Below are 27,133 nucleotides of genomic sequence, written 5' to 3' on the forward strand. Positions count from 1 at the left end.
TGATTACTGTACATACAAAAGTTTGAACATTTCTAATTTTAGAAAAATAGATCAAGTGTTCAAACTATATTAAGAAAATACATAGGGTAAACTGTATACATTAATGACAACCTTTTGCTAAACAATGTGATCAAGATTGAAAAAAAAAAGAAGAAGCAAACATATAATAAACAAATACAATAACATTTGGTCAATATCATCATCTAGAGATCAAATTGACCAATAAATCCCCTTCCCTCCCCAATTCCGGACTTCTTCTACTTTTGATTTTTTCTTTTTCTTTCTAACAAAAAGATTTTGACGTTCCATTTCGTTCGGTTTTTCCTAATTTTAGTACGAAAGCGTACTACTGTACATTGATTAAGAGCCTAATCAACAGCGTTCTTCGATTATCTTTGTAGTGAGCTGCATTATGTACAGTAATCTAATAACAGGAGCAAGTGTTGTTGGGATCTCACTTTACCTTCTGTTGCTACTTCTGGTGCTGTAACTCAGTCTACGAGCTGCTCCTCTTCCACCTCCTCCATGCCATCCTCTGTCATCATCCTCGTCGTCATCATCATCTTCATTGTAGGCCACTGCTTTTTTAGCAGATCTTGCAGTTTTTCTTGGTGTTGGACGTTTTCTTTTGATGTTTGCTGAATAGATGGTGAAGTCAACTGTATCTTCTCTCATTGCATTCTTAAACTCCTGCAAGAAAGAAAGATGGATACAATGATGATCTCTGCGCCCAGTGATTTAGATCTTACAAGTTAAGTTAAAAAAAAAAAGGCTTTGGGGTTTTGACCTGATATCTCTGAACTAAGTCTGGATATGTTGAAGGTAAGTCAGGGCGAGTTTCACTGAGGTCAAAGACAACGTTTTGTCTGGACAGAGGATCTCCTGGCTTCAACAGTTCCGTTGGAGAATAGGCCTGAGATATTTTTATTTAAATTTTTTTCCCAACACCAGTCACGTTTTCGCGAACAAAGTTAAAGAAAAAGAAAAACTAGTGGAAAGTAAAGAACCATACTTGGCACCGATCATCATTTAAGCTGTATGTGACTTTTAAGTATCTCTTGAGCTTCAAAAGAAGTTGTATAGCTATAGCTGCTAAGCAATCAACCTGAAATTATATAAAAGCAATGATGATATAAAGAATTCTCAATTTTGATAAACCAGATGTAAAGCTAAACAACTGAACCGATCTGCATGGACCAAACCCAAACAAAATTCAAATATTGCGAGGTATGTATTTTTTTTACTAAATCTGGAAAACCAAAACTATTCTTAGCTAAAGGGAAACACCAAACTGAAACAATGATTCAAGAAAATTGAGTAAACCAAAATGTACCAACCTCATCTATGCCAGATTCGTTTTACAATAGTTACCTTCCAAGACCGAAAATGTGAAAATTTCACACAAAAAAGAAACCCAGTTTTAACACCCTAAGTATCACATGAGAAAAAGGTATGAAGACTACCTGAATTTTCTGCTGATCATCGGTGGATAATTCAGGAGGATCAGATGAGGTCGTCTTGTACACATTTGCTTTCCCATTATGGACTTGATATGAAGTGAATTGATCCCTTGGATTCTGGTAAACTGCTCCATTGAGGTCAATTGGAGTTGGATGGCCATAGGAATTCCAATTAGTCGGTTCTTGGATTCTAGTGTTTAGATCCATCATGTGCATATGTCCGGGAATCGAGTCTTGTTGGTATATTCCATTTCCATGCTGAGTTTTTATAGAATCTTTATGTAACAGAGCCTTCAAATTTGACTCTACTGCACCAGCCCGAATTTGCATTACTCGGTTTATGGAATATACAAGATAAAGCGGCTCATCAGGTGATGTGAATGGAAGTAAAGCAAGCGTTTCAGTGCAATACCTGTAAAGAGAAACAGTGAAGTTAGTTTTAATTTTAGCACAAAGAGACTGTAAAGGTTTTATTTTTCTGTAGTAGCGAATACTCACTTCAGAAAAGATATTACTGAGCCACTCCAGGTTGGATTATCAAACTTGCGAACAATAGAAGTCATAAATTTGTTTCGAGAAATCCGGTTTCCACGGATAAGCTTGTAAATCCTAGAGACGCCAAGTCTAGCTTGTGTGAGAGTACTATTAGTATGATCATTTTTCCCCGACATGTTAGTCGAACCCTTTTGCTGAAGACTTTGATTAGGATCTGAAGTGACCTGGCTGATGGCTTGCATGAAGATGAACGACATTTGGAGTCCGTCACCGAGACGACTCTCAAAAAAAGCCGGATACCTGATGAAAACGTTGAGGAGTGTTAGTGTGCTGATACTTGATTAGCTAATGTAAATTTTTGTGAAATCCAGTCAGAGGATTACTTCTCATGCATATTCATTAGTAAATGATGGGCCAGCTTTTGGTTGGCTTCTTGAGGATCTGTCTCGAGAGCAATCAAATAAGGAACACACGTAATAGGATGAACTAGACCTTGACGTAGTACAACTTCCACTATCTGCGAAACAGAATACCTCTCAACGGTTCAGACAAAAGCAAAGAGACAGAAGCAAAAATTATTAATGAAAAAAAAAGGGTAAACCTTGAGAGCAGTCTGGCGAATTTGATCATCAAAGTCCAAGCATCTACCTAATATCTTATCCCAATACAACTGCACAATGCCTCCGCAAATGTTGGTGTCACCGGCACCAGCAGCCACGGGTACGGCATGGCCACCTTGCTCAATTGGGTTAACCGCGTTATCACTGGCTTTCTCGGATACCAATTGTTTTTCCGCATCAAGAAGGTATTCATACATGTTTTGTAATGCTTGCATCTGAATTAGGAGCATTAACAAAAGGACGAAACCATATATAATTGTAAAACAAAACATGTAAACCATATAAATCGAAAAAGCATATAGATGGGTGATATTACCTTCATACGCCCGTTTGCATCATCTGATAATGTAGTCTCGATTATCTTACCAATGTCTTCTTCCAACATGTACTCAGGTCGAGCAATTAGGATGAATCCTAAAGCCTACAGGACGTTTGGGTCACCGTTATTCTAGGACAACGCAATATCGAGAATGTGCAACAGACAAGAACTGTATCCACCATACCTGCAGTGACCTGACTTTCAAAGCAATATCTTCTGTTTGGAGGTGTCGTTTAAATAAATTGAGACAGCCAGAAAGATTGAAAGTCTTTCCACCAGAGGTGCTAATAAGAGACTTTCCATGGCGAATAAGTAATCCAAGACAAAAAAGGGACCGCCCAGCAATCTGAAATAAAACACATATTTTCACCATTAAGCTTTAAATGAACCTGTTACTAGGTTCATGTGATAAAGAATAATAGTTATTTACACTCAGCCAAAACAAACGAGAATAGGAACAAACCCCAATATAGGTAATGATGCAACCAAATATACACTCACAAATGCAAGCCACAACAGTACAATATTCCGACCCACAGATACTCCGCTTGTAAATCATGTGCATGAAACAAGACTCAAGGACCTTAATTGTGCTTAAACATGAAAAAATCCTGACGCACGAAATTTAAGAAGTAAACCCACCTGTGTGTTATCGGAACCTTGGGCCTCCAGCCGCTTAAAAAAGAACTGAAGAAGATGTTCAACTAAACTAACACCTTTTCCCGCTAATTTACTCACAGAACAGAGACACCTGAAAATTCAAGGGGCAGCACTAATCAAACAGAAGGTACTTTCCAAAAAAAAAAGATGAGTGATATTTCGCGACTACAACTTTCATGAAGACATGCAATCGTCCCAATAAAATAAAATGAACTGATGTGAAAGCGAAAATGATGTACAGTGCCAGAAGTGATGGTAGTTGAAAATTAGAGGGTACCTAACGCAAGCATGAACAACAGTTAGAAATGAATGTCGAACAATCATATGCTTTAGATCTTGTTCCAGATCTTCAGTGACGTTTAGAGGCAGCTTGCGGATCAAGGGTAGGACAGAATCGATAATGAAAATAATACTCTCTAGTAACTGTGCTCCTATTCTACTATCAACCTGCAACAAATACAAGATGAAAGGCAAGTTAGCAACACTTTTAGTGCGAAATTCTACTGTGCACGACGCTTCACAGTTGATATATTATTTTGCATTACTACCACTATTTTTTAAACACAAGCACAGATAAGATCTTAACAGTATCATTCCTTTACACAACTTAAGAGAAACTTGAAAAGATTGGCCATATATAACCTGACTCTTCAGATATGGCTGTAGTGTGATGACAAACTTAGCAGGGTCTGAGGCCGGTGTACACAGACCAGGATCCACCAGACAAAAAGCATGCAAAACAAGTACATAAGGAAGTACTTGCACCTCTCCTTCTTCGCGGCTCATTTCTTCTACCTGAGGGAATAAAAGATGTTTGTTATAGGCTCTCAACCAACCCATCAATGCATAGACATGTAACATTAATGTTGACCTGTAATATCTTTTCCAGTAAGCACTGGCACATCAACTCACAGCGCCTGCGTACTGATGCAAGAGCAACTGGGTTGATACCAGCAGCTTTAGCTGCTTGAGGGAAAAAATCAAGGGCCAGGGCACGCTTAATAATCGTCACAAGAAGCTGATGATTTGGGGTCCTGGTTAACAATCCAACCATTTGCTTGGTTTTCTTTTCCAGTTCCACTGGAGTGGAGCTAGCATCACTAGCAAACTCAGTATGATGCCCTGGAGGTTCCTCAAACCAAAATTCATAGAAAGTTTTGCACACAAGATCCTGCAGATGAATAAATATGTATTATAGATCTTGTATTTAAAATCCAGTATTACACCGAAAAGTGAGGACAATGCACATTGAATACAAATTACCTGAACGCTAGACTCATCATCACTGATACGAGATAATATCTCAGCACACGCACTTGTAAATTCAGAGAAGTTGGGATTTGAAGTACACATGTCACGTATTATCTTGATGGCTCGTTTTCGAACACTCACTCCAGTATCCTTAATCCTCTCAGCGACCTTCTCAAAGTACTGAAAAAAAAAGATCCCATTGGGCAGCAAAAAAACAGCAATAGGGGGCATGTGATATAACAATAATGATACAGGGAAATGTCATTTACCTTTATGCCAACATCAGGATGTGATGCAATATGCCTACCAACAAGTTCCAGTGCTGCTTCTCTAACAGATATTGCAGAATCACAAAACCTTCCTTCAACAGCCAACTGAACACGCTTATCACAAAGTACCTCTGGATCAGATTCAACAATTATACTAACCTGCCATGATCAATGACAGGATGTAATCAATGCATTATCACCCCTAGACTAGAATAACTGTACTCTGACTTTACGCCCGAACAGAAATAACTATGTATTTTAACAATTTGCTCACTTACTGCTCGCAAAGCTTTGGCCCTAATATTGGGAGCACTCTCTCTTAAACTAGCCTGAAAAAAGAATAAAGTTGGAACAAAGATGAAAACTCAAAAAAAGAAACGAAAAAAAGATGCACGCAAATCCCACTAACCAGAAGCATGTGTAGAATCTTGTCAAATCCTCTGGAAAAGGAATTATTTAGCCCAAGCACTAAAGTAATCTTCTTGATAGCATCTCTTGTCAAGAACGAAGCACTTGCTCCCGAATTACGAATTATTGACTTTGCTTTCAGTCTAGCAATATAATATTTGAAATTCTTCTGAGATTTTGGGACATCTTTATACCAAAGGCAGAGATAAAACCTGCAAAAAGCACCTTCCATATAAGACCCACCAACACTGCAAAATCCTAATGAAAAGAGTCGGGAACAAACCAGCAAATGAAAGTATGCACATCATCAACAGATCCTGCATCCTGAAGGTAATTCAAGAGCATCTGTTGCACAACTTCAGTCTTCGTGATCATATTTGAATTTTCGATGTTTTCTTCTGATTCCAACTGACCAGTACTCTTGGAGTTTGTCTTGCAGTAAGACTGTAGTACAAGAAGCTGCCTCTTGCACACGCAAAACGGACAGTGCCAATTTCGACTTGGAATGTCTAGTTCCTTTAAACCCAAACAGTCAGCATGAAACCGCCTTTGACAAATTTGACAGACCAATACGCTCCCAGCCGTTTGACCTAAACAAACAGCGCAATCTTTTGTGCCAACTTGGTCAACACTAGTTTCTCTATCTGATTCTAGTGACATCCAGAATATTTCTTTACTGCAGAGGACAGCATCACGTTTTAACCTTGCAGCAATTGTACCTAGCAATTCAATGGCCATTAGTCGAGCGGACATATCTTTTGATTTCAACCCTGCATTATGCAGCAGTATGACACAGAGAACCTGCAAGAGAATTGACCTGTCAGAGTGGAAAGAAACATTGACTAGTGACTAGAACCAAAAAAACACAGTAATACAGTACATTTACCTCAAGAATTGGAGACACAGATGGATATTCAGGAAGATTTAATGCTGTCAATAAATCTATAACAAGATTCTCAATAATCAATTTGATCTCTGAAGCATCCTGACCCTTAAAACTGGCAAATCGTTCGAGGACACGAGTCCAGAAGAGGCAACATGTTTCTGTAGCCGCTTCATGACATTTAGTTAGGTAGCCAACATCAACTGGGATCTCCAGTATGGAATTTCCACTGGAAGCCTGTCTCAAGGTTTCAGGAAGGCTTGTGCTGTTGTGAACCAACTGAATGAGCAAAGCAGTGACCATTTGAATCTGCCTTTGTTCTTCATCAGGGAGAAGATACGCTCTCAATGCTCGTTTCGAGGAAGGTAACTTCCAGAGCAATTGAGATATTTCATCTATCACATATGTTCGGTGTTGAGCATATGAATTATATATCTGCATTAAATCAGACATTTAAAAATATCTTTTAAGAACATTACAAACGTGAAGACACTGATATTTAGAATAGAATACACAGCAAAAATGTGGAGTACGTGGAAAGTCTTACACCACCAATTAAGCTAATTGCTTTAAGTTGTAGAAGTTGGATGTTTTCCACCAGAAATGTCGTAATACTTGTCTTCAACAATTGTAAAATGCAACTGTCAGACAACCTTTCTACCAACAACAGGTCCTTGAGTAAGCCAAGAATAGTGCAAAGTTTCTGCAGTGCAGTATTCACGGCTCCAGAGATCCTACAAACAGAAATTGCAGATGTGAAAATGAACTAATATCACAAACGAATGGGCATTAATCAGTAAACCTGTTCACTGACGACTTCTTCACTTTGCCGCTTTTTCCTATGCGCCTCCTTTTGCTGGCGGAGGCCATGTCATGATCGTGATCATCATCATCATCATCACCTAAAAGAGCATGTGGTACAGATCTATAAATCAGAATTAATTAGAACACAACTTGTGGAGTATAAATGAGAACATTGAAAGACAGCACAGCAAGCTGCAAGGCATACATACTAGAATAAAATCTAAGTTTCAGATGTAGGGAATGACATGCCATGCATGGAACAAAATATCCACAGCAAATGCAACTTCCAAATTAAATTGGAAAAACAACCTTCAAATGCCACATTTTCTACTGGTTTACTTGCGTTACGGTATGATGGATCATAAGCAGACATAACAGCCATCAATTGGTGCCTAGAAAACTCCAGAATTCTCTCAATTATCTGATTGAAAGAAGAGTAAAGAAAGAAATAAGTGAAAATATGGTCAAACGGACAATGATCTTATGTGTTCACTTCTTTACAAGGAAGTGTAAAGCAGTGAGCAGATAATAGACCTCCCGGAGAAAAATAACACTTAAGCAGCACTCACCTCTTCCTTGTAGAGCTGCTTTGGCATATCACTGTTTGCCATCACTGCAAGCGACGCATGGATTGACTCAAGGGCACCAAGAACCAACAACACTGAATCTGAATCTGACTGAAATGTTTTAAGTAAAAAAAACACAAACAGTATTTGTCACTTTTAATACAAAATGTGATAATTTTACACACAGTCTAACAATAAGAAGAACAATCATTAATGCATCCTTGCAAGTCTAAGAAAATATATTCCGAACGTGAAAAAATTACTGATTGAAAGCTAAATTGTATGATAAAATACTCCATGTGTCAGCTGCAAAATAGAGTCAAACAGAAAATTACTCACATGTTCACTATAAATGGACAAGCCTTCTGCCCTGTGTATCTGATGATCCAGAGTGTGCAATAACCTCGATAGAATATCAACAGGTACCATATGCAGAAGCATTTTTGACCGTATTGTCATCAATTCATTTACAAGAACACGGACTTCACCAACAGGCACTGATGACCACTCAGCTTCATCCCTATCATCACCAGGGACTTCAGCTCTGCCACAGAAGTCTTCCAACATCTCACAAAAACTTGTTACGATGGACTCTAAACAAGTATTAAGAAACTACAATTATTTAGAGGGTAGGGGTTAATGCAATAAAAACAAGGAAACGAGGAGAAAAAGACCTTGCAGCACAGATGGATCTGGTTGAACTGAAGACATGTCATCTTTACGTTTTTTCTTTCCCTTTGGCTTCTTGGAAGTAGAAATATCCTGCCATTTAAATTGGTTATATTCACACAGAAGAAAGCAACATGTAGATGAAGATTATGATACTGGGCTTACATTCATGGTAATCGTTTCAGGCCGAGAGTCATGATACGCATTAACATCTTTCGGTGACTGGTTTGGCAAAGGTTCGTGCTGCCAACTATGATCTTCGACATGATTTGATCGTAATTCCCTTTTCAAAGGTTCAGGTTGGATACTCCTAGCTAAATGATAATTGGTCTGCCGCTGAATCTTGACAGGAACACTTGGCTCAGAAGTTATCTTTTGAGGCTCTTCATTGGTAAAGACTGAACCGCACGTCGGACCTGATAAATTGAAAAAATGGTGATAAATTATAAATAAAACATAGTGAATCTATCATACACAAACGCAATAACAAGTTTTCCTGAGACAATAAAACAACTATTCAAGCTTAGCAAAATGGAAAAAAATAGAGGTACAATACCACCTGACTGGGTGAACAGAGAAGGAAGATGCTGCTAGGTTCAAACATTAAAGGCATCTTAAATGCGGACCAAAAATTCTAAACCTTAAAGGACTCTTCAGTATTTCCCCCGAAATCTGTTATTACTCTAAAGTTCAGCCAAAAAAGGAAAAATGAGAAGGTTTCATTTACCGGGGGTAACATACTCAAATGCTCCTGGATTGCATCGTAAAACTTGATCATATAACTGAAAATGCTCCCCGGAATTACAATTAAGAACCCTATCCTCGTTTCTAAGATCCCTGTAAGATAAATTCAGAGAAAAATAAGTTAGTGCCCTCTAGAACCATACTCTCGACATGAATTCCCCGGTGGAACAGAAATGCCCTCAATCAGTACTTAATTCAAGGTTAGAATTTAAAAATAACAACTAGCACAAAACAAACGATTACTGATCACTGCACCGGCAAAATTACCAAAATCTGAAGACGTAAACATTATCTAATCATCAAACTTCTTTATACAATATCAGCGAGTAAAACAACAGATTATTCACTGCTGGCACAGCTACTTTTTGTAAATTAGCTGATCCGTTAGCTTCACATATGAAATACGAGATTATCGACTAAACAATACTAGCAACGAGTTAGATTCATGTATGAGATTCTCAAACCAAATAGCACAGCACCAATCCAATTGACAAAAAAAAAAAAAAAAAAAAGAAGAAGCAAAAACTAGTTTCCCATGTCCAGAAGCGAATTATAGTTGCCAAATATGAAAAACGATAGATCGCTTACAGGTAAGAAACGTCAGTATCTTGAAGCATATTTGCGATTCTACTGGATTGCGCTAGAATCTCAGTGCGATCCAACGACCTGTAAGCTCTACCTTGGCCAACCTCATCGAACAATTTGAACTCCCCAGGTTCAGCCGCACCGCAGAACATAGGCAAGGACGGTAGGGGCAAGTAAGGAGCAACCTCCGACTGAACTGTATTAGCCAAACCGATCCCGAACTGAGTCAAGCTCGAAGTCGAACCCCAGCCGGAACTGCTTGAATTGCTCATCTTGGGATCGAACTGTAGTCACGAATTCAAAAATTAGGGTTTCTAGAAACTCAGATGCCAGAAATTTTGGAAGAATCAAAGAGGAATTGAAGGGGATTTGAAGAAAGTTCGAAGAGTCATAGAGAGAATTGAGACCTAGATTGAGAATTAGGGAAGAATTTTAGAGGAAATTAGTAAGATGCAATTGGCGGGGAAAGTAAATGAGAGAAATCTTCCCCTGAAATTTTCCTCTCCTTTTTTTTTTATGACATTAAAATGATTATTATGGTTTTTCCCATGAAATTATTGATTTACCCTCGACTATCACTTGAGAAGCAGTTACCAATCGTTGAGTGAGGCAGGGGTAGTTTCGGGTAGTTGAAAAATTATTTTCGTAGTTTTGATTGTTTTGAAACGAGATGTTAATTCATTGATGATCATAGTTTAAACGAGACATTCATTTTCTTTTTGTTGAAAACAAATATTTACATTTACATATTTTTATTATAATAATAATAAGGAAGTTTTGGGCTAGGCCTGTCTCCCATGAATCCATGATCCAGGACCAGTGTTTTTTAATCAAATTTTTTTTGCCAAAGATATGGCATTTTCATTTGCAAAAAAAAAAATGGTATAACTAGTTCCATTGGAAGATATGTGAAATATGAATGGTAAGAATCTATGAATTCTACGAAACTTAATTCCTCCATTAATCTTTCGACGAGATAATTAAAAGTCTGGAAGATTAATATCAGTGCCAAATATACAAGTTTTCATTTTTAAAGTTATACTACTAGTGATTTCGGCAACGTGGGAAAATATGACTCCACAATGATTAGGTTATCGTGTTGGAAAAGTACAGAGAGAAATATGTTGGGAAAATGCAACATCGGAATCTTATGGGAAAATGTTACTTTATATTGTAGGAGTGATCGAGTGTTTTTCATACTTTCATTGTCGAAAGTGTGACTGAAAGATTACTATCGTCACTGATTAAAAGTGAGTGAGGACGCATGTTGTGGCGATGGCGACGGCGACGGCGACGGCGATCACATCAAATCGATCGACCGATGTGATCGCCGTCGCGACTTTTCCTCGACCTCTCTTTAGATCTCTTCTTTTATTTTCTTTTTTTAGTTTCCATTCTTGTGTGTTTCCAAATTTATTAACAACGTACGTGTACCTCTCATACGGGTTTGAATTTAGATAATGACAGACACAGAGCATAAAACCACTAAGATCATCTATATATTTGTATGTCATGATTACTTTCTTAACACCTGCCTATTTTTACTACTTCAAGAATGGACATACATACTACTTCAAGTATATGTAAATTTTCCTACTTCAAGAATGGAATTTATGTACTATAAGGCAATTTAAGCTTCATTTTTGTTTGTTCCGGTGAATGTCGAGGGTCATTTCCCATGTTGTTTACGGTTAATCATTAAGGCTAATATTGAAGTGGATATGTATGGTTATTGAGTAGTCGTTTTTGTATACAATAGTCAACAATTTGTACATGTGAAGACGTAAGTACCTTTTATCAAAAAAAAAAAAAAATGTATCTTTATCAAACATTGGAAAAATCTAAGTAATACTATGGCTAATCACTTTACACTCTCTTTTTTTTATATAAACCTACGACTTTTTAAAAATGTTTTTAAACTTTTTCTTTTTTTGTGTAGTAAGATAATAAGTTCTAATTTATAAGAAATCCACAATTTATAAATAGCAGACAGGTTTTTTTTTAAAAAAATCGATTAAAAGTAGATAAATAAATATGTTGTTATCATGAGCTTATAAATTAAAAGTGATTTTTATAAGATTATTCTAAGAACGTATGCTAAATATGGAACATCACCTACTTTTGTATATTATGTTTCTAGATTTTTCGAACTGATGTACATGTCTTAATCTTTTTTAGAAAAATTAAATCCTCATATCGTGTAAATACATAATATTACCTCTCTATCATATTACACTCTTCTAATATTTCCTCTCTTTCTTGTATCATCATCTATACATTTTTCCAGTAGTAGTTACGTGGGAAAGATGGCTCGTGATTTTACGGAGGTTGCTGTAACCTTATTGGCCACCTTGACCGTCTTGGTCTCGGGACACCGACTCATGAGCACCGGTACTGCTACTGGTGTCACAGACGCCTGGGACAATGCTCGTGCCACTTTTTACGGTGATATAGAGGGTGGAGGAACTATGAGTACGTTTACTCATTAAAATAACACATACCTGATATATGATCAATATATTTTTTTTATTAAAAAATGTTAATAATAAGTTATTTAGAATTAGTATTATCATTAAGAGCAAAATAGTTGAAACTTTTTTTTTGGATGGGGTTTATGTCGTATAAAACAATGAATTGTCAAGTTTTGTGATACAATGAGTTTTTCAAATTTTGTGAACCAAAAAATAGTTTGAACTAATTATGTCATGCAACGTTGTGTTTGATCGCATACATATTTATAACAAATGGAGAACTAGATACGCTATATAATTAGTCCTACACACACATATATATATTCATGCATTGGTCAGTGTTAAATTGAATCTAAACCAACAATCTAATTGAGGTGTAAACAGAAGGAGATTGTGGGTACGGTAATCTCTTCGAGCAAGGCTACGGTTTAGAGACGACGGCTCTAAGTGCAGCTTTGTTCAATAATGGAGCTACGTGCGGTGCATGCTTCGAGATTAAGTGCGTAGACAATCCACAAGCGTGCATTGAAGGAGCCAAACCTATACGTGTCACAGCCACCAATTTCTGCCCAGCAAACTACACCAAAACAGTAGGTGTTTGGTGCAATCCGCCGCAGAAACATTTCGACCTCTCGTTACAAATGTTTCTCAAGATCGCTAAGTACAAAGCCGGAGTTGTTCCGGTGAAATATAGGCGAGTTTTATGCCCGCATAAACAAGGTGGTGTCAAGTTTCAGTTATCAGGAAATCCTTATTTCTTGATGGTTCTTGTTTACAACGTTGGACATGTTGGTGATGTGTCTGAGGTTAGGGTGAAAGGTTCCAAGAGTGGTTGGTTTCAGATGCATCGGAATTGGGGACAGGTGTGGGATACAGGCTTGAAGTTAACCGGAGAGAGTTTGTCTTTTAAGGTCACTACAAGTGATGGGAAATTTTTGAACTTTGAGAACGTTGCTCCACCTAATTGGCAGTTTAGTCAAACTTACGACGGCAAGCTTAACTTTTGATTGGGAACTCTTCTAATATGGAGTCTTTTTTTTTCCTTCTTAAATGTATCTTTAAAATTTAAGTATATAATAAGCCATTTATCAGACAAATATACAGTTTCTATATATATAAAATTGGTAATTTTAAACACTTTTAATCCTTACTGATATGGACATGGTAAAGAATTTGGATTTTAGATTTCTATACAACCAAGCATTAATTAGTTGATCATCTATTATTGAAGAAAAAATCGAATATATTTTTTTAGTTAATGCAATTTAATTTTCCGCCAAAGCATAATACGCAAATACAACCTTTCTAAATAGCCGTTTTTAAACAATTAAAAACAAAATTGATTCCCGGCAAAAGTATGATTAAGATTCAACATTTCCGAATATGAAGAGTATACAAAACCTTAAAGACAATAAGCTTTCTCCAGTAGAACTAACAACAGTCTCATTCCAAGATCGGGAATCGCTGATCAATATGTGAACAGAACATAAAATCTTGGGTGTATCTGAATTCCAAAAGTCATGTAAGAAAAGAATTAGTCGAATAATATTGGATTTCAGACATTTTAAGACTAATGTATTTTAGTGTAAGAAAACAAAATGGTCGAAGGATTTAGGATACCTTTTAAGAGATTGCTATTCCGGAAGAAATCCGCAAGTTAGAGTCTGCACCTCCACTGATTACGTTCTCTCCTTTCCACCAGTCCGCAGATAAAACCTTTAAATCCAAGTTTTTAGCCACCATTAGTAACGAAGAAAAACTATAAGAGTAGACGGTACAAGATAAAATTGTGTTTACGGTACCTTGTCACTGTGTGACTCGATAACTGATAATGGCCACTGTAAAAGGAAAAAAAACAATTGTTTCAAAAGAGAGAAAACAGTGGGTTATAACGGGAATAAGTGTGTAGGCTTAGTAATTACAGCGGTTCTGAGGTCCCAGAGCATGATTTTGCCATCATAGGAAGCAGAGAGCAAGTGATACCAAGAGCTTCTGTGCCATTTACAGGCGGAAATCCAAGACGAGTGTGAAGAGAATTGAAAAACGGGAGCGGAAGTTCCTGCAAAGTTAATGAAGAGAGTTTATCAACTGCATGACACAAACCCAGTCTGGTCACTGATTTGGCCTGTGTTCGTATGGATATCTCACCTGGCTTACGAGGATCCCATACTCTAAGTATTGGATCTGAGCCCCCAGCAGCTATAAGTGCAGAACCTTCCCCGCCAACATCAACCGTGTTGAGAGCTTTCCCACAATACTACAATTTGACAGAAACAAACCAACTCTAAGCTTCAGCGGAAATAACTTAAAAGCACTAATGTTTACAACAACGCCGTGTTCGGTGTATCTAAATATATGAGAAAGAAAAGAAGAGTGAAAAGGCATACCAAGTTTAATGAATCTTTCCCTGTCTCAACGTCCCATCTTCTTACAGAATGGTCCCATGAAGAGGAATAAATTACATCATGCTCTGGCCAAACAACTGATGATACACACTGAGTGTGTCCAACCAATGTAGTCACCGCCTCTCCCTGTAATAATTCAAAATCATAATTGATGTCAGACACTTGAACTGAGAAAACCAACTATTGAAATAATCCAGACTTTATTGGGCGTACCTCTGACTGAGATTCGTCAGCCTGATTATTCCCTTTTCTTTTCTTCACTGATACTGACTCCCCTTCTGAAGTAGACTGATTTGTGTTCCATAGATTGATCGTGCAATCCCATGAACTTGAGCAAACCTAAATTACATCATACAACAAAAAGATGGTCAGCTCGAAGGAATATAGCAAAGTCGTCTCGCTTGCAAAACACGAGAAAAGCGCAAGGGGTAAGAGCAAACCATGTCCCCCAATTTCTGAGCTGCAACACTTTGCACTGATGCCTTGTGCCCACGCAATATTTTGTAAGCCCTAACTCTTGTTGAAGAGTCAACAGATTCATCTGGATCAAACTTCAAACAGGAAGAGATGACTTTAGTCGCACGGAAAATAACCTTCAGTTTAAGTATGCTATAATATCCGTCTTTACCTTAAATAATCTCAATGTCCGATCTTTAGAGGCAGTGGCTACAGTAACAGTTTCTGCGTCTGGATGCACAAATCAACACAACGACTTAAGTTAGAAAAGGTAAGGAAGTGAAAAAAGGGAAAATCCTTCTAGTTAATATCATTTGTTAGTAACGAGCACGCATAGTATATATTTCTGATGCTATGCTCATACCTTTGGAATTAATTACAGCAACAGAGGAGATAGCCCCAGAGTGGCCTTCTAATATGTGTGAACACGATCCAGCAGAACTCCATACCCTTATCAAGAAGAAAAGATAAATAATCTAAGATTCTTGCAAATGTTGAAAGCAATACAAAAAGACAGAAGATAACTGGATTTATACAAGACTTCTATAGATGAATCAAATTATTACCTTCCTAAATTGTCATAGCAGCCGGTCAAAATGAACCTGAAAATGACAAAACCAAGGTCAAGACAACCACTAACACAAAGTTTAGAAACAAGAACACATGACCATATAAATCTTAAACAGTTATGCGGATCACATGAATTATTTAATTTAAAGTTAAATCCACAGTAGGAAAAAACTAAGAATAATTCTAACAATCAATGAAATGGCAGTGAAGTATCAGTTGATCAGCTCTATGATTTTCCATATGGCATCAACCACCAGGTGGTTTTGTAAAAAGAATTGCATAAGAAGTTGTAAAGCAATTTACTGGTGAAATAGAAAGAAAATTCATAAAATACGGCAACTCACAGGGCCGTTCTACATCATAAAGTAAAGCAGCAGAAAAAAAAAATTACCTGGGAGAAGAACCATTCACTGCACTGACCCAGTCATCATGCAACGAGGGTTCTTCCTCCTTCCTTGGTGCCACAGCCCTTATGTATTCGATTTCAAGAGTTCGCTCCTGCAAGAACCAAACAACGTAATTAAGTATATGTTTCCAAGATAAAAGAGCTATGGATTAATTATATAGCTGTAGAAGCCCCATTGACATTAAAGGCCACTTTGCTACGCCTCAAGAAATGAAATGTACAACAAAATTACACAAATCAAACTAATTGGTGTGAAATAGTAGAAGATTAGGATTCAAAAGATTACCGCAGATATTCCTTTGGCGAGCAGAAACTCTTCGAGTGACATTCGAATAAGCTCACCATCAATCAGGAAATCAAATGGCTCAGTTTTCCACTCGGGATTATCTGTTCATCCAAAGACAATCTTATATTATACCTCAATATATACTAATTACAAGAATCTCATAGAGGGCTAACACATAATCCAGGTAACGATTTAAAGGTGTTTTTATGTACGCTCTCTAATTCATAAGAACAATCAAGTTCCTCCTAAATAGACCTACCACTCTCCAGGTAACACTTTTTGACTTCTTCAAACACTAGCAATTGAAAACTAAAACCCCCAAAACATTGACGAGGTAAAGTTGGAGATAAAGGGAGGAGAGTCTACCCGATTCGATAATAGAATTGACAATGGAAGAAAGACCAAGACGAGTGACATTGGAAGGGATGGCGACGGAGTTGACCGGAACTTTGAACGGAGAGTCAAGCTTCGTCACGAACTTAACGTGAAGTCTTCTAGATACATCTTCTCCTTCGACATCCATTTTTTCTTTTGCCTCTTAGCTTCGCCGGTGGCCTGTTACGGAGTAAGAAGAAGACGCTGTGTATATTAGGGTTCTGGCTCGAGTGAGGAGAAATCACCCAGACACAAGGTTTAAGGATGTTAATAAAATTACCGAATTGACCTCCGTTCCGGTTTAGTTCAGTCCAGATACTACCCGAACCGGCCTGGAGATGCGGTTTGACAACTGTGATATATAGCCTATATAGGATCAATTTTGGGCCCATAGCATTTGGATCTTTAAGATAGGCCCATCTCAGGCTATAGTTATCTAACAGAGTGGGAATGGTAAAAGAAAAAAAAAACCCATTGAGCCCTCTCATATCATTTATAGACAGCTTTTGTCAATTTTAAACACGCTTTTTTTTTTTTATTGGTTTGCTGTAAAATTTAAACTTAATATGAACAATTTTTTTTTCAGTTATATAATCAAACGCATGAAATTTTTGTTAAATAACTTGAATTTAAACAAAAAAAATCTTTGGTCAATAATTAGAAATACTAAATCCAGGTCTATAAGAATTCATTTTGAAAATTTGTCTTTATAGTTGAAGAGATACTGAATTTGCCATTAACAGTAACAAACCAATCAAATACTTATTAGTGACTTTTCATTAGGGAGTAAAGAGTTTGCTTTACTGGAATTTAAAATTAAATATAGCAAAAATTATTTGTAATTGAAAAATAAGAAGAGCGAAAAAAAACATGAAAAGAAGGACACGTGTCAGAATAATAGCGCATCGTCACGAGATCGCTATCTGCTCGGTCGTGAAATTATCATTCCCTCGTTCCTTTAATCATCTGGTTCAGCTTATATAAGTTAGACGAGAAACTCACTTTTTTCAATATCTCTCTCTGGATCGAGGGGTTTAAGCTGGGTTTTTTTTTTTTGTTGCCCTAGAATTTGGCGCCTTTCTACTTCGATTTGCGTTTCTTGGTACCTCCGTAAGCCATAAATTTTTTTCTCTCCCAATTTTACTCTATTCGTTAGGCTTTCCCATTGAGTTCCTTCGCTAGTGTTTGCCGGAGTTTGTCTGGTCCTTCCTCATAGTTGATTCTGCTGCTCCGGGGGGTTTTTACATTGGGGAAGTCTTCTTCTCCGGTAAGCATTTCGTTTCTGTTTAGCGGATTCGTTTTTAATTGGTCAATTCTTATGCCGTGAACTGGAGTCGCTGAGTTTCTAGGGTTTTCGCTTAGGGGAAAGACTATTGTTTTTTTTTGGGGTAAAGGATTGATATTTATCTAAGTTCATTTTTCGTTTCTTGAATTGGGCAACTGGGTTCTTCTTATTTTTTGTTCTTGTATATCTCCTTGGTTTCAATTTCTGTTTAAGCTATATATAGAATTTGATGTTTATTTCTACCTCTTGTTGCTTTTAAGGTACCGAGGTGAGAACTCCGTATGGAATCAGCTAACCAGTTTTGGTCTTAAAGGAATGCGCATTTCGTTGAGTTGATTCAAGAAATGGTTCTACATGTTACGCTGTGTAAAGTTGTAATAAAGGTTGAATATGACCAATGGAGGAGGGGAGGGTGGAAGTCAGCGGAGAGAATTACACGGGAAAAGAAGTGTTTTTCGTGGCAATGATTTTGCATATGCTCTCGCTAGAATGGCCGTGGCGCAGATATGTGAGAGCGTTGAGATGAATAGTTATCAGGAATCACAGACGCGCGAAGGTGTGAGATTCAGTTCTTTTCAAGAGACTGCTCTTGAAACATTAACTGATGTAGTGATCCAGTACATCCAGAACGTTGGCAAGACTGCACAGTTCTATGCTAATATGGCTGGTAGAGTAGAAGGTAATGCTCTTGACATTGTTCAAGCACTAGAGGATCTGGGATCTGGACTGGGTTTCGACGGTGCTCATGATGTTGAGCATTGTCTCGCTGATTCTGGTGTAGTCAAGGATATTATTCGTTATACTGGAGAAGCGGAGGAAATGCCTTTCGTTTATTCCCTTCCCCCTTTCCCTTTTAATAGAGGAAAAAGACCAGCTCCTAGCTTTTTCGAGATCGGAGCAGAGCCACCAGATGAGCATATTCCGGTTTGGCTTCCGGCATTTCCTGAAACCAAGATGTCTAACGGGTCAGAAGAGACTAATGTTGACAAAATAGAAGGGGATGTGGGAAGTAGAGAAAATGGACCCTCTTTGACGAGTATGCAGCAGTCTGTTGACGTTGATAGGGTAAAGATTCTGAAATCCATGGATCAAAAGGAAGTTCAGAAACCAACAGAGGAACCCGAAGGTAACCCATTTCTTGCTGCACCACTTTGGGCTGGAGAGAAGAACGTGGCACGTGTGTTTTTCCCGTCAGAGCTTAGAAAGGAAGAAATTAGCATTAACCATGTCCCTGAGAAAAGTATGAGCAAGAGCTATCACATTCCAGCACTTGAAGCATATCCTCCATCTGATAAAATCAACGAGAAGAACAGATTAGCTGAAACCCAAGATGGAGACGAAAGAAACGGTACAAGAACACAACGAGGTTTGCTTCGTTTCAAGATTGAGACTCGAAAAGCCTCTCTGTGTTGGAAAAGAAATCAGTGCTTAGATGAAAAGGGTTGGTTTCAGGAGGATGGAGACAGGAGGGAGAAGAAGGTAGAGCGGGAAGAAAAGCCAGAAAGTGTTGACACAGATGTAAAATAGGTATTTTGTCATTTAGAATGTAGACGGAATATCTTTGAATCCTGAGTTTAGTGATAGTTTGCAATTGAATACCTCTTTTAGGGAAAGTGATTTTTTTACCGACTCAAACTGCTACAGGAAGAGAATGTGTTCGGTCTTTAATATCATTTGATGGTGAAACATTCTTTTAAAAAATGAAAATACAACATCCTCAGTTCTAGTTAAACTTGATTCCTTCAGGTGTGACAGAGTTAGTAATTCAGTCTTTAATTCGGAATGGTTGGAAGAGAGGTGGTGTTTGGTCTTTTTTTCAGTTGAGGTTTGCTGAAATACTCTTCTTAATGGATATTATATTATTGAGCTTTATCTTGAGTTGAGTCTTTACATAAACAATTATTAGAAGAGAACATAAGAAAGGGTTCAGAGAACCAAGAAACCAAATGTTCTCAACTCTGTAAAATGGATGATTTAGATTCCTTGATTTACAATTCTAACTGAAGATTAATTAGGAATATTAGCAATGGAAAAGCTGCCTTGGTTGCCCACTGAGCATTCCTGGAAAAGCTGCAACTTCGCTTGTCACAACTTCACTAATCAAGTCCTTGAAGATTAGCCTCTCAATGTCTAACACTAACCCTGGTGTCTCTCCTTCAATCTCCTTCCAGTTCATGCCATGGCTTTGTAGATCCTCCCAAATGAGGTCTTCATCGTCCTCATCCAAGATACACTTAGAGTTTTGTTGTAATCGATCAATCTCTGAACACAGAGTTTGCAGAAGCTCTTTTCCTCTTGAACTTTTTTCGGTTATCCGTAGTGGGCTGATTGATGATGTTATGGATGGTTGCTTCGTACACCCGTCTGCAGCAAACCTGCGAGCTAAGATCTCGTTGATGGTGTCAAATACAAGCTTCCTCTTGCTTCTCTCTATCAGGTTCGCTGTTTGTTGTTGTCCGAAGCCTCTGCCTTTGTGCTTGTTGTCATGGGGACTCACATTGCTTGTCTTGTTTTGTTCCAGTACAAAGAAAAGGCTCGGATTGATAGGTAGGTGTGCTTGGTGCAGCTGAATGCTTATCATGCTGTAGTCGATATCTCTTAGGAGCCCCGATGCCAACAGTATCTCTGCGATGTACTTGTGGTCACCATTTCTGAATTCAGCATCTTCTTCCATGAAACCCTCAACAAGTTCGTCATCAGGCTGCTTAAGACTCGCGTTACTTTCAGGCCACACAATTGATCTACATAAGTTGCTGTGCTTGTTCATCCACTGGGACTCTTCGGAACTTAGATTGTCGTCCTCTGTGGCAAGAAAGATAGTAAAGGTGAGTATATTAGAAAAATCAAAACTTGCAATTTATTTAGGATATATTGTGGATAAAGTAACGAGTTTAATATCAATGAAGTTGTAGTTTAACCAAATTGATAATATATATTTTCTATGCTCGGAGAAAATTTGATATAATAGTCTGAAATTTTTTGAACCTTGTTCGTGACTCACCTTTAAAGACAATGGATATCTTCCTCACAGGGGATGGTGACTCATCTTCGTCGAAGGCTACATCAAGAACTGAAACTGGACTGGGCTGCTCCACTGTAACTTTCAGAGGTTTTGGCAACGACCTCATTCCCAAGTCTGGACTCTGCATTGATAAATAGATGAGATTCTGTGAAACATGCATTAGTGAATAACTTGTGAAGTGAATTTTCAATAGGAGAAAAGTTGATACCCTTTGTTTCGGGGTGTGCTGCTCTGTAACGTCGCTATTCCTCTCAAAGTTGTACCTGCTTGTAACCTCAGTATCAAGGTTAGAAGCCAAGCTTACGTTGCTGTCAGATCTTAGACTTCTCAAGTCACTGCTTTCATCACTTAAACGGTCTTCAGATTGCTGTAGGCCACGAGATTTAATCCCTGATTTTCTTCTCGGGGAGCCTGACTCTGTCTGTTGCCTACTGAGTTGTTGTCTCTGGGTCTTGTTCGGATCTGGTTTTGGAGATGTAGGTCGAGACTGCTTCTCGAACCCGAGCTTCTTTGGTGGTGTTCTTGGGCTGACACTAGGCTTCTGGATCTTCCCTGACTTGGCCATGTCGCTCTTCGACTGTAATGGTCTGGTGCTAGTGTTTTTCATTGTGGAGTCTGTCTGGCCCTTGTAAAATCCCGGCCTCGGGGTTACATCCATGGCACTCTGCTTCCTCGGAATGACTTTCTGGATTTGCCTCAGGTTTCCAACCTTGACATTTGTTAAAGCAACACTCCGTGGGGAGAAAGAGGTAGAACCAGAAATGCCTGTCTCTTTGAAGACTGGAGCCGCAGCTGCTTTCATAACCACAATAGAGGAAGATTTGAAATTCTTGGATGACGGGTTTGTTGCAGATGGAGTTGGCTGATCAGTTATCTGCATAAAATTGGTTGAACATAGAGTTTTGTTGTCATCATCTTTGCTTATCACTAGCTGTGTCTTCTCCATTGCGTCGAGTATTTGCTTAAGAGCTCTGAGGTCTTTCTCGGACTTTTTGAACTCAAGCTGCGAAAGCCGCTTCTGTATCTCACCATAAACTGTCAGCGTAGTAGCATCTGTTGCTTTGACTTGGTTCTTGGCACCATCCACTTGCGTCCATGGAGCTGCTTTCATAGGAAACTTAGCAGGCATCATCTTTTTGATTGAATCAGAACTTTTTGATCTCTGCAGATCTACTTCCACTCGGGAAGTTGGCCTTGGGGAGTCACAGAAACGATTTTCTCTATCTTGAACGGTCACAGGCTCGTCAGGAATGACTTCAAGGCCCATCAGTTTTGCAACGACGCTTGATGTTGTTCTTCTGTGACCCGTCACAAGCTCTTGCGGCTCTGGTGAACAACTAGATCTTGCGCTCCTAAAGGAATTCGATCTACTGTCTAATGACAGTCTCGGGGTTTCTTTCAACTTGGCTCCTGTCTTTCTCGAGTCCCTCTCATCATAAGAGAACCGAGGACTGTCCTTCAGCTTCACTACTCTCCGCCCGTCGCTCCATTCGTTAGACTTTCGAGAAGGTGATGATTCTTTGAAAAGAGACACATTAGCTCTGGCTGATTTTGGCTGCTCGGACAAGGCTTCATCATCTCTGGCTCTTGTCTCCTTATGAATGGAGCTTTTCACAAGCTCCCTCAAGTCACTCGGCATCATTAAACCACCCCACCTCGGTGAGCCATTGGTCGGTTCTCTTACTGAATTCTCACCATTACTCGTTTGAATCAAACCAGGCTGTTCAAACTGAGAAGCCGTGGTGCTAACATCTGCAGATGAGAAGCTAGAGGAGCATGGTGAAGAAGAAAATGACAACCTCGAGGACGATTCAGAGGAGACTCCCTTCTGCTTCTCCTTTGCAGCCTTCTTCTTCTTACTCTTCTCCTGAAATTCCAGTAAAATTTCACTTTTTAAAAATCCATATCGTCCATGGTAATTAATATATCACTCTAGTCTACTGGTTACTGATTCTTACCGTTTCCTTCTTATCTGTGGAAATGTTGATATCACCGACATTGTCACTTGTTTTGCCTGCAAAAGAATTCCCCACCAAAATTAACTTTTAACCACCAATACATAACATACTTCTGTAAGGTATACACCTATATAGAAATCTAAAGACAAGACATGTTCTATAGCATTGGTTTCTTTCATCTTTGTGGTCCTGAACCTTGGATTTAGGATCTTAGTCAGGAACTAAAATACAAAAGTAATGTATTCTGTTAAAGAACTTTTCCTTTGTAACGTTTAAGTTTTCCACTTTAAGGTTTTAATGGAGAGGACATTGCAAGCAAAGACTAAAGAGAGAAGAGAGAGAGAGAAAGAGAATGTTACCTGAAGGCAGAGACTTGAGCTCATCTCCGGTGACGGCAACACGTCTCGGTGGATAATGTTGGCGGTAAAACACCTGAAAGATCCCATTCATACATCCAATCTGTTTATTCAGATTTGGATTTTCATCTGACAAGTTATACAAAAGCTTAGCCGACATCTTTTTCTTCTTTGTCTTCTCTACTCTTGTCTCAGAAAGTGTTTTGACTCTAAAAAAAAAAAACTTGGAAACTTTTAAGATTCTCTCATTATGAAATTCATGAAAATCTCAAGTTTTCTGTACTTTTCCTCTGTTTTTGTGTCTCAGAGGAAGTAGAAGACGGAGAAGAAGAAGAAGAGACAGGAGGAGGACAAAGAAGAACCCAGCATTAAGACAAAGGTAAAGCTACTTGTGAAGTTATGACCAGACAAGGAATTAGGTTTCTCTGTATCTGTTATCTTGGAGGGTTCCTTGAAGAAGAAAGAAGAGAAGAAGAAAAAGAAAAGAAAAGAAAGATAAAAAAGAAGTTTGTTTGTGGTCTTTGAGAGAAGTGAGTCCTGTAAAAAGGCAAAGAGCTCTCTGTCTACAATTATATGTAGAAGCTTTTCAAAAGCATATATAAACATCGGTTATGTAATAATGCTCAATGTACGTAGGCACACACATACACATGCGTGTACACATGTATTCGTGTGTATCCGTATAGATTTATACATGTAAGAGAATGTAAATGATTTTATTTTAATTTTTTAAAATAAAAATTTATGACAAAGCTCTGAAAAAAATCTGCTTGGGAATAATGAGGTATCTAGTTTTTATGCATCTCTGATGAAAGTGATGCACATGAAAAAGCACAGACCAAAATTAAATTCTTTTCTTTATTCAAGAAGATAGAAAGAAAAATGATATTTGGATAAATCCCTTCAGTTTCTATGGTTTATTTATAATTTTATACTAGTATATGTTTTCAATCCTAGAAGACTTATGTACATATGTTTATATAACAGGTGGGTGGGTGGATGTATGTTTGCTTCTTTTTATGGTTACCATACCACAACCAATGGTGAATGCATCTACTTTTTATTAATATCTTTACAAACAAAAAATTAGATATTACTAACAACAATGTTAATAATAATTAATGAACTACAGAGAAAGGAAAACAATAAATGAAAAGTAAAAAAGAAAAAAGAAAAGAAAAAAGAGGTTGTTCTTACACATCCATGTGGACAAAATAATGTGGGTGGGTCTCTTAAGTCTTTGGTGCCCCTTCACATATGCATGTGGAGTTTGTCAGAGACAGACAACAGACTATTTATTTATTTTCAAAACAATTTTATATAGGTGATGAGAGAAGAAGAGAAAAAAAAAAACTTATAGGAAAAATATAAATAGAAATTAGATTTACTAATGGAAGAAAGAAAAAACAAAAGTTAATAATTAATTGTTTTAGGGAGGAAGTGGATTGGTGAACTGGAAGAAAGCTTGCATGGTCTGAGATTGGTGGGTCTTACAAAAGAATAATTTTCTTTTGGCTTCACAAAATAAATTATCTAATTCTTGAAAATATAATTCTTATTTTTGTAAAGTTTTTTTTGAATATTTCCGGATATCTTTTAGTAGTCGTAAGCATTTCGAATTACATCTAATTACCTTTACTCATCTCGTTTATATTTTTATGAATTTTGTTATAAAAAAGTTACCGCGTAAATTAATAATGATTTAAAAAGACTTCTAATAACTATTAAATTACAAATATGATTTAGAGATGTTCAAAACTTAAATATTTTCCAAAACAGTTTAAGACTTTACGTATATATGTACAACCTATAAATTATTGCATTCAATCACTCTTTTGTCTATGAAAAAAAAGAGAGTAATTGATTGCGTATGAAATACTACTATATAATAAGTTTCTTTCATTGCTTTTGGAATAATAGAGAACTGATGAGGAATTTAAGTTTGTATTATCAGGTAGGAGATATAATGTCTTTTTGGTGTTTTATTTATTTATTTTATTTTGTTGGTAAAGTCTAGCTTTTTGGGTTTTTGTTTTGTATGGATTATGATAATTTGATTTGAGAGTTTCATGTCATGCGATGTACTAGTTAAAAAGCGTTTGGGCAGATCACGTGGTTTTGTTCAGCTATGTGCTGTGAACAAGGTGGGGCTTTCTTAACTTAACTTAAACTTTATTTATTTATATACTTTTAATTCAAATGATTTGCTAACTATTATACTTTATATTTAATTCTTTAATTAGCTTGTGGTCTTGGAAGTAACCAAGGAATATGCTGCACATGGTCAATTAGTGAACGTTGCGAATCAAGAATCATCATCTACACTCTCGCTCGTTACCAAGCAAGCGTGTTTAATTAAGATTCTTATTCCTAACTACAAGGGATTAATTACTACTAATCAGAATCACTAAGGTTAATCTAAAGATCGTTTATATTTTTTCTCTACACCAAACAAACAAAAGACAGATTACATATCAATCATGCATCCATGAGCTGGTTTCAAACAACTTAGTATAATACTACATACATACGTAGACTATAAAAGATATGTTTTCATTCCCAACGATGTTGATTGGTTTAGAAACGTGAGAAAGGGAGAGGAAAAACAAGAGGGTAAAGAAGTTGAAGATGGACTTTGATTGTTTTGGTAATGTGCTTTTCCAAGTTGACTTTTGTTAGCATTGACCCAATTCATCCCCAAATCGGTACATGTAACACACGTCAAGCACGCCATGCATCCTCTATGACATCATGCATATTGATGAACACATCCACTGAGAATCATTTATGTTACAAAAATTCATATGTCCATGACCCATATGAGAGTGTGCATGTATACTAATTATTACTACGACGTAACTAGATGGAGTTGTAACAAAACCAAAGTAAGTGTGTTTAGACATGGGTAAATCCATTCATAAACCTATGCTTTGGAAACAAAAAGAAAACTAGTGGGAAACAATTGGCATGTGAAATTATAAAAATGACATGTGAAATAAATTAAAGGGACAAAATCACATGAAGCAATTAAAATTCACTTTTAATTGAAATAATACTGTATATTAATTATTTCTTTACTTCAAATAAAATCAAACCTCATATATAGTGAGGTTTTTTCAAATGATTTTTTTTTTTGGTAAACCCCAGTTTCATTTTCTATTTTAAAAATTAAAAATAGGTGGGACATGATTTATTCCACTTTATCATCCACCCTTTCCACATTTGTTTAGTTTCGCTATTAATCTCAAGTATAGTCTTTGACGTGCAAAACTACATGCACATATCATTACTATACCGTAATAGTTTAATTTTTAATTTTTTACTTCTTATTTGCGAGTGTAACTTGGTTCTTTAGCTCAAATCACAGACGAGGCCTCATAGTAACACACTATAACAATTATAGCTTTATAGTATAATAGATAGATAGAGATAATTACATAACTTTACTGAAAAGAGTGGGTATGAATTTAAGCCTTAACACTAAGGAAAATGAGATTTAATTTCTTCATATATGTGTATGCAAATAGGCAGACAAGGTACTAAATTCTGTCATAGAAATGCGATTCGTGAGACCGTTTTTAAGAAAATATATATATCCCTAACTTTTAAGGCATTGCTTAGTGATTAGTTAAAAGCAATCTTTCATATAACGTACATACATACTGTTTCGCCACACATATCAATTAGGTCAACTCGTCAGGGAATAGACAATAGAGACATCGTCGAGAAGATTTTTGTGTTCCCAAAAAAACGAAAGGCTAGTATTGGCAAGTAGTCGATAAATAAAACCCCAATAAACTAGATTAATTA

At 37.3% G+C, this 27,133-nt stretch overlaps 5 protein-coding genes across 9 annotated transcripts; 2 read left to right on the forward strand and 3 right to left on the reverse strand.

Moving 5' to 3' along the window:
* Nucleotides 1-47: 47 nt before the first annotated feature.
* Nucleotides 48-10,209, reverse strand: LOC17882413 (sister chromatid cohesion protein SCC2). 2 transcript variants are annotated; one of them, XM_023780451.1, is made up of 28 exons: nt 9,737-10,209; nt 9,132-9,241; nt 8,570-8,820; nt 8,410-8,497; nt 8,075-8,328; nt 7,739-7,846; nt 7,479-7,590; nt 7,168-7,267; nt 6,913-7,099; nt 6,369-6,800; nt 5,766-6,283; nt 5,484-5,694; nt 5,353-5,403; nt 5,075-5,233; nt 4,818-4,985; nt 4,426-4,725; nt 4,197-4,349; nt 3,832-4,001; nt 3,537-3,645; nt 3,079-3,240; nt 2,892-2,996; nt 2,557-2,790; nt 2,339-2,472; nt 1,959-2,255; nt 1,464-1,872; nt 1,013-1,105; nt 788-913; nt 48-690 (listed from the first exon to the last, which is right to left on the reverse strand). In XM_023780451.1, exons 1-28 carry the CDS (start codon nt 10,003-10,005, stop codon nt 460-462), a joined length of 5,541 nt encoding a protein of 1,846 aa, XP_023636219.1. In that variant the 5' UTR covers nt 10,006-10,209; the 3' UTR covers nt 48-459. The 2 variants fall into 2 exon arrangements, with proteins under 2 accessions (XP_023636219.1, XP_023636220.1); XM_023780452.1 differs by having other exon boundaries at nt 9,146-9,241; nt 9,737-9,828.
* A 1,780-nt stretch (nt 10,210-11,989) lies between these two features.
* On the forward strand, nt 11,990-13,292 carry LOC17882030 (expansin-A23). The gene is made up of 2 exons (XM_006289339.2): nt 11,990-12,205; nt 12,589-13,292. The coding sequence occupies exons 1-2, from the start codon at nt 12,040-12,042 to the stop codon at nt 13,209-13,211; spliced, it is 789 nt and encodes a 262-aa protein (XP_006289401.1). The 5' UTR covers nt 11,990-12,039; the 3' UTR covers nt 13,212-13,292.
* Nucleotides 13,293-13,446: 154 nt separating this feature from the next.
* LOC17884049 (ribosome biogenesis protein WDR12 homolog) lies at nt 13,447-16,921 on the reverse strand. The gene is made up of 14 exons (XM_006287729.2): nt 16,694-16,921; nt 16,328-16,428; nt 16,027-16,133; nt 15,632-15,667; nt 15,430-15,515; nt 15,238-15,296; nt 15,050-15,160; nt 14,823-14,948; nt 14,592-14,735; nt 14,353-14,461; nt 14,127-14,263; nt 14,007-14,042; nt 13,825-13,920; nt 13,447-13,708 (listed from the first exon to the last, which is right to left on the reverse strand). The coding sequence occupies exons 1-13, from the start codon at nt 16,848-16,850 to the stop codon at nt 13,828-13,830; spliced, it is 1,302 nt and encodes a 433-aa protein (XP_006287791.1). The 5' UTR covers nt 16,851-16,921; the 3' UTR covers nt 13,447-13,708; nt 13,825-13,827.
* Nucleotides 16,922-17,711: 790 nt separating this feature from the next.
* On the forward strand, nt 17,712-24,048 carry LOC17884262 (transcription initiation factor TFIID subunit 8). Of its 4 annotated transcripts, XR_002833196.1 has the most exons (4): nt 17,712-17,969; nt 18,248-19,514; nt 23,259-23,390; nt 23,631-24,048. XR_002833196.1 is itself a non-coding variant. In XM_023780015.1 (3 exons), the coding sequence occupies exon 2, from the start codon at nt 18,378-18,380 to the stop codon at nt 19,512-19,514; it is 1,137 nt and encodes a 378-aa protein (XP_023635783.1). In that variant the 5' UTR covers nt 17,712-17,969; nt 18,248-18,377; the 3' UTR covers nt 20,003-20,063. The 4 variants fall into 4 exon arrangements, 3 of the variants coding, with proteins under 3 accessions (XP_023635783.1, XP_006289078.1, XP_023635782.1); XM_023780015.1 differs by lacking the exons at nt 23,259-23,390; nt 23,631-24,048 and adding an exon at nt 20,003-20,063; XM_006289016.2 differs by lacking the exons at nt 23,259-23,390; nt 23,631-24,048 and adding an exon at nt 19,734-19,812.
* Nucleotides 19,829-23,637, reverse strand: LOC17881062 (protein LONGIFOLIA 1). The gene is made up of 5 exons (XM_006286950.2): nt 23,327-23,637; nt 22,968-23,023; nt 21,218-22,876; nt 20,989-21,130; nt 19,829-20,789 (listed from the first exon to the last, which is right to left on the reverse strand). The coding sequence occupies exons 1-5, from the start codon at nt 23,481-23,483 to the stop codon at nt 20,008-20,010; spliced, it is 2,796 nt and encodes a 931-aa protein (XP_006287012.1). The 5' UTR covers nt 23,484-23,637; the 3' UTR covers nt 19,829-20,007.
* Nucleotides 24,049-27,133: the final 3,085 nt, after the last annotated feature.

The sequence above is a fragment of the Capsella rubella genome, unplaced genomic scaffold, assembly GCF_000375325.1.
Source record: "Capsella rubella cultivar Monte Gargano unplaced genomic scaffold, Caprub1_0 scaffold_6, whole genome shotgun sequence".
Taxonomy (NCBI): Eukaryota; Viridiplantae; Streptophyta; class Magnoliopsida; order Brassicales; family Brassicaceae; genus Capsella; species Capsella rubella.

Bases quoted from the DNA above. Each gene is read 5' to 3' on its own strand.
- LOC17884262 (XM_023780015.1), top strand. From the start codon at position 18,378: ATGACCAATGGAGGAGGGGAGGGTGGAAGTCAGCGGAGAGAATTACAC.
- LOC17882413 (XM_023780451.1), bottom strand. From the start codon at position 10,005: ATGAGCAATTCAAGCAGTTCCGGCTGGGGTTCGACTTCGAGCTTGACT. The intron at 7,100-7,167 runs GTTTACTGATTA...TTCTGTTTGTAG, and splicing joins AAGAAGTCGTCAGTGAACAG to GATCTCTGGAGCCGTGAATA. The intron at 5,234-5,352 runs GTAAGTGAGCAA...TGATCATGGCAG, and splicing joins GGGCCAAAGCTTTGCGAGCA to GTTAGTATAATTGTTGAATC.
- LOC17884049 (XM_006287729.2), bottom strand. From the start codon at position 16,850: ATGGATGTCGAAGGAGAAGATGTATCTAGAAGACTTCACGTTAAGTTC. The intron at 15,297-15,429 runs GTATGAGCATAG...TTGTGCATCCAG, and splicing joins TGCTGTAATTAATTCCAAAG to ACGCAGAAACTGTTACTGTA. The intron at 14,264-14,352 runs GTGAGATATCCA...TTAACTTTGCAG, and splicing joins ATGGGATCCTCGTAAGCCAG to GAACTTCCGCTCCCGTTTTT.
- LOC17881062 (XM_006286950.2), bottom strand. From the start codon at position 23,483: ATGTCGGCTAAGCTTTTGTATAACTTGTCAGATGAAAATCCAAATCTG. The intron at 23,024-23,326 runs GTAACATTCTCT...ATTCTTTTGCAG, and splicing joins GCTCAAGTCTCTGCCTTCAG to GCAAAACAAGTGACAATGTC. The intron at 21,131-21,217 runs GTATCAACTTTT...TTATCAATGCAG, and splicing joins AGCACACCCCGAAACAAAGG to AGTCCAGACTTGGGAATGAG.
- LOC17882030 (XM_006289339.2), top strand. From the start codon at position 12,040: ATGGCTCGTGATTTTACGGAGGTTGCTGTAACCTTATTGGCCACCTTG. The intron at 12,206-12,588 runs GTACGTTTACTC...AGGTGTAAACAG, and splicing joins AGAGGGTGGAGGAACTATGA to AAGGAGATTGTGGGTACGGT.